Source organism: Orbicella faveolata, unplaced genomic scaffold (assembly GCF_042242905.1).
Source record: "Orbicella faveolata isolate gen_17 unplaced genomic scaffold, um_ofav_v1 contig_26, whole genome shotgun sequence".
In the NCBI taxonomy this organism is placed as follows: domain Eukaryota; kingdom Metazoa; phylum Cnidaria; class Anthozoa; order Scleractinia; family Merulinidae; genus Orbicella; species Orbicella faveolata.
Window position 1 is genome coordinate 6,297,335 of NW_028301554.1, and position 5,840 is coordinate 6,303,174.

Consider the following 5,840-nt stretch of genomic DNA (forward strand, 5'->3'; position numbering starts at 1 on the left):
TTTCACAGAACGATAGAGGAAGCCGTACTCTTTCTATAGAATACCATCTTTACAGCGGAATCCATGTACCAGGTAGAGAGTTTTGCCGTTGAAATTTCCCAAAATCAAGCTTTCTGATAATGCTGTTTAGGAGGGTAAATTTGAATTTTTAAAAAAAATTTAGGTTTGAATCTTTTCCAATTCTAATAACGGTACTTTGTAAAGGAAGGGTCATTGAATTGTGTAATATCGAAATAGATTTGATAATTGTTTTAGTTTTCTTACACGAGTCGCAAATACGAAGTACATTTTTCAGTGGTTCGAGGGCTTCTCCAAGGGTGAAAATTAAAAAATCGCTTTACTTGAAAAATATAAATCCAAACGAACTAAAAGTTGTATTTTCTTAAATAGTTTCCAGAGGGCTTTCTTGTGAAAAAGTTTGAGGGAATTCAATTTTTGCATTTTGCATACCTATCCGTAGTATTTACAGGAAGTCACTCTTAAGGCAACATTTTGATACGCGTGTTGAAAACAAAACTTGTCTTTACCCCTGTCCCTCCCCGTTTCTCCAGCTAAGTTTTTGTGGGCATAAGTCCCGCTAAGTCAGAGCAAATATGCAAGTATACGGGACGACAAGTAACAGACCTCCGGAGCATATTTTGCCCTATAGGTAGACTGGGTATTAGCATTCGCCGGGTCCTTTGAGGGCGGCCATTGCCAGCGTTCTGCAGCCTTCCTTGGGTGTACTGTTTCATATCGTGTTGTCTGCGTCCTTATTTTGTGTTTTGTAATTCTTGTAGAGGTTACATTTATCTTTCTAGTAGTTGCCTACTCGTAAGACTAGAGTACGTTAACCCAATGCAGCGCTTGAAATAATTTTTCCTCTTTAACGGGTCATGTGTCCTTTTCAAATCTTCATTTGGTCGGACACGCTAAATGCCGGACTTGGTCGGTCCTTGGTCTTGTGCTCAAGATCTCGAGCACAGTTTTTCCCAATACGGACCGACCAAGGCTGGCAAATGACATATATATGGTTAGCTATGATTCATTGCTAAAATGAACGTGATTTCGCGTTAGCTCCCGCGTGAAACAGTGTTCCCGCGAATTTTTTCCGTGACGCGTCCGTGTCGACCCAAAGAAACTGAAAGGAAAGAGAATCTAACATGGCGGGATACATGGCAGTGGATAATTCTGGGCAGATTTTGATAATATGAACATATTTTGACGCTGAAGCTGCAAGGAAGTGGCCTTTTATGATATCAGTTAAGTTTTGGAAGGTATTTCCCTTCGTCTGGTTGGATTTGGGTGCAAAGAAAAATAGCTGCAGTGGCTGCAAAACTGAAATAGCCTGGCAATTCCTAACTAATGAAAAGCTCCTACCCGAGGTAAACTAAAACTTAATAGGGTACTGTTTAAGAAAGTTTTTCTACGGGTCTTTTCTCACTTGCTATTGCGTGGGTGAGCAATTTAACTTGGCTGTATAACATACTCCTTGGAAATGCTTTTCTCCATACCAGGACGTAACATGTCGATCAAAATCGATCATGGAAAACGTAGCCGATAAGTCGATAGTACTCGATATTGGTCGATAATTGTCAATCGACAAGTTAAATTTGTCAATAAAAGTCGATAATCAAAAGATTTTCAACTGATTATCGATTTTATCGACAAAAATGCAGACAAATGTTTCAATGAGCTACGAAATTCAAGTACCCAAACCAATAATACCTCCAATGACTTTTTTTATGGAAGTGTAAACAGCTCTAAAGTAAATCTGTATGGCAATAAAGTTAAATAAAAACCTGAACAACCACGTGGTCTGTTATTCATTACAGAATAGAATGTTTAAATTACCTCGAGAAATGATCGATTAACAGTTTCAGCTGAACTAAATCGCGATCTGTAACATAACTCGAACCAACCTAGTTCCCAGGGTCTTTCTAGGCGGGAAAGATGAGAGATCCTGGGAACTCGAAGTTGTGTTTCTTCGGGGGCACAGAATGGGCTAAAGTTTAGACTAGATGCGGGAAAAAATCGAGGCCAGCAAAGTAATTAAAAAGTAAAGTAAATTTGACAATTTATTTTCTTCAGTGTTTTTACTCAGTTCAACATTTGACAAATACAAGCTGCTTGACTCTCCTCCCTCACCGCTAGGTTGGCTAAATTCGCCAAACATCGTGTTTTGTATTTCCGATACTTGTTGATTAAAATCGATCAAAATCGATCAAAATCAATTATAATCACAATAAATTGTGTGATCGACTTTTATCGTTTTCTGATATTTGTCGATTGATTAGTATCAACAACGATCGACAATGATCGATTTTTATCGACTATCGAAATTATCGACATGTTAAGTCCTGTCCATACCCGCAGGAAATTTAAATTTCTAACGTTTAGCACGGACGCTAGTTGCTTTGAACAGGAATATCGGAGAGTAGGCTTAATGTCTGCATGAGTCTTAATTGCACAAAAATAATTCCTAAAAGATGCCTGAAGGTGCTAAAATTATTGGGACAGCGTGCAATTTGCATGATATTATAGATGACAAAAAAAAGTTCTTATTTTGGTGCGAAATTTTATATGGCATCAATTTATAATTTCACATGTGAAATTCAAATTTGCCATGGCAATGTTTGGCACAAAAGTTCTCAATACAATAAACAAGAAAAAACCCAGAATTGTAAGCGTAATTAATTATTTAATTAATTATCATTAATTATTTGTCACCCATGATATTAATACATAATCAAATGGTATACTCATAAAATTAAGAATATTAGTATCGGTAATCAAATGATCTGACAAGTGAGATTAGGAAATAATTTCATGTGTCTTTTTTCAAAATTATTCTTACAATTTCCCTTGCTTGAAGGCTCGCAAAATTATTAGGATTTTGCCAAAACACGTGTGAAATTAGTTCTTAATCTCTCTTATCATCATCGGTGCAATAGATATTTTTTTTTGTAAAAAAAGCTCATTATAGGGTCAGTGGGTTTTGTGCAGAAAGAAGTTGACTGACGTGTCCCTTCTGTTAAAACTGCTCTGTTTCAAGTTTTGCAAAGTCTTTAATTTTTGTGAAAAATAAAATGCTTGGGGTATCTGGCGTTTAAAAAGGTTGTTTCTATTGTTTTGATGTAGAACGTGAGTAATGCAATTTCATTTCTAAATGCAGGATACCTCAATTGTTGTATTTCTCACACAGTGAACAGTGTTCTGGAAGATTCACCCAACGATGACAAGTGTAAGAAGACTTTCTTCAAATTTTCTTACTGTAGCAAAAATGAAAGACTTTGCAAAACCTTTATCTCCAAGCTGAACAATTTCTTTTTTCACGGGATTCAAATAGAATTTCATTGTCCATTCTGATTGGTAAACAAGACAAATAAAAAGTCTTTTCTGTAGTGTTTCTGTTGTGACGTGTCAGTCACATGATCACTGGTCTATTATGGGATGCGGTTAAACCGAAGCATGTGGTCGGAGAAATGAGAGCAGAAATAAATCTTGTTGTTGTCATTGTATAAGCTCTTTTGGTCTACTTGCGCCCGAACCACCACATTTGGCGACGAGGAAAACCGGATAAAAAGTGGATAACGAGTTTAAACAGTGGAAAACTCGCACAGATGGCCGTATCCTTGAGCGGACTGCCAGGTTTACAAACATTGAACGCTGTGGGCGAGCCAGCTACACTCGCACAACGATGGCTAACTTGGAAAGACGAATTCGAATTGTACGTGACTGCCTCGGGAATCAGCGACCCAACACAGAAGAAGGCGCTTCTACTTCACCTCGCCGGGCCCCAAGTCAGAGACGTTTTTAATAACTCAATTCCTGCCGACAAACGAGGCGAAGCGAAGGATTACAAGAAAGCTATGGACAGCCTATCCGAACATTTCAAACCGAGAAAAAACGCGCCGATGGCAAGACAGGCGTTTCTCGCAGCTCAACAAACCGCTGGAGAAACCATTAACAATTTCATCACACGCCTGCAGAAATTAGCCGAACATTGTGAATACGAAGGTGAAAGGGACAACCAGGTGAGAGATCGTGCGATTTCTTTCATTCAAGACAAAAACCTCAAGGCCAAGTTGTATCGCGAAGAAGCATTAACATTGAGCAAACTATTGGAAATCGTTAGTCAATACCATGACAAAGAAGCCCTCGTTCTTATCCGTGATGGCCGAGTGAATAACATATCTCCAGACGCCAAACAAGGGGGAAAATGTTGGCGGTGCGATAAAGCGGGACACTTCGCGAAGGAATGTCTTCGTTCGCGTGACCACAAATGCGGGAAATGCGGCAACGTGGGTCATTTCGAAGTGTGCTGTCACTCCAAACAGAGTAAAGGGCGAGATTCTAGTCGCAGTTCGAGTCGTGGTCGTGGAAACGAATACCGTGGAAACTCTGGAAGAAAGCAAAGCCGTGGACGAAGAGGAGGAAGTTCACAGGGCCAACGTGATGTACGTCAAGTAACCGAAGACGTGACTACTGGAAACTCCGCAAGGAAGGATGATTTCTACGTGTTCTACACTGGGGAGACAGATGACGGGAACACTCTGAAGCTGGAGATTGCAGATAAGACTATGAACGTTATTATAGACTCTGGTGCTAGTTGTAATTTAATGTCCGAAGAAGTATTTAACCTTGTAACGGGGGGTAATGTTAAATTGTTGGAGTGCAACAAAAGAGTTTTTGCTTATGCATCTGAAGAGCCACTCCAAATCAAAGGAAAATGTAATCTTGATGTACGTGTGCCACAAACCCAAAAGTCCCTGAATGTTGAGTTTTACGTTATGCTTGGCAAAGCTGCGACGCTATTAGGCCGCGATGCATCTGAGTTGCTTGGTGTTTTAAGGGTTGGTATCCCTGTTAACAGCTGTGATGTTGAATCTGATGGTGCTAGTAACAATCCAAAACAAGCAGATAGAAAGGCCTCCCTAAGGGCAAAGTTTCCCAAAGTTTTCCAGGGCCTGGGGAAGCTCAAAGGGTACCAGCTCAAGTTACACATTGATGAAAAAGTACAACCAGTTGCTCAACCCCCACGCAGAATTCCTTTTAGTAGACGAGAAAAAGTCACGGAGAAATTGGAAGAGTTACTGAAGCTTGATGTTATCGAAAAAGTAGAGGGACCTACCAGCTGGGTCAACCCCTTAGTAGTGGTCGAGAAGCCTAACGGTGACATTAGAATCTGTCTAGACATGAGACAAGCGAACCAAGCCATTGTGCGGGAGAAACACCCAGTCCCCACCGTAGAGGAAACACTCCAAGAAGTCTCGAATGCCAAAGTTTTCTCTAAATTAGATTTAAATATGGCTTTTCACCAAATTGAGTTACACCCAGACTCAAGAGACATTACAACCTTTGCTGCGCCTGATGGCCTTTACAGATACAAGCGCCTGCTTTTTGGTGTAAACATGGCCACGGAAAAATTCCAGCAAATTGTTTGGCAGATCATCCAAGACTGCCCAGGGGCATACAACCTGCACGATGACCTACGAGTTGTTGGCACAAATGATGAAGAGCATGACGAAAACTTAGAGAGGGTCATGCGCAAGCTTGAAGAAAATGGGCTTACGCTTAACTATGATAAATGTGAAATTGGTGTTGGCAGCATGATCTACATGGGTGATGTACTCTCTGGGGAAGGGCTGAAAGTGTCTAGTCAACGTGTGAAAGCTATTGTTGAGGCACCAGCACCCCAAAACCCATCAGAAGTAAGAAGTTTTCTTGGCTCCGTGCAGTTCTGTTCAAAGTTCATCCCCAACTTTGCATCAATATCGAGTCCATTGTGGGACCTCACCGCAAAAGACATCAAGTGGAAGTGGGGAGTAAAGGAAGCAAAGTCATTCCAAGAGATAAAA

General features: G+C 40.3%; 1 protein-coding gene across 1 annotated transcript; it reads left to right on the plus strand.

Annotated features, from left to right (window-relative positions):
- Positions 1–3,602: 3,602 nt before the first annotated feature.
- Positions 3,603–5,391, plus strand: LOC149107834 (uncharacterized). The gene is made up of 2 exons (XM_089296139.1): positions 3,603–5,228; positions 5,320–5,391. The coding sequence occupies exons 1-2, from the start codon at positions 3,603–3,605 to the stop codon at positions 5,389–5,391; spliced, it is 1,698 nt and encodes a 565-aa protein (XP_089152265.1).
- Positions 5,392–5,840: the final 449 nt, after the last annotated feature.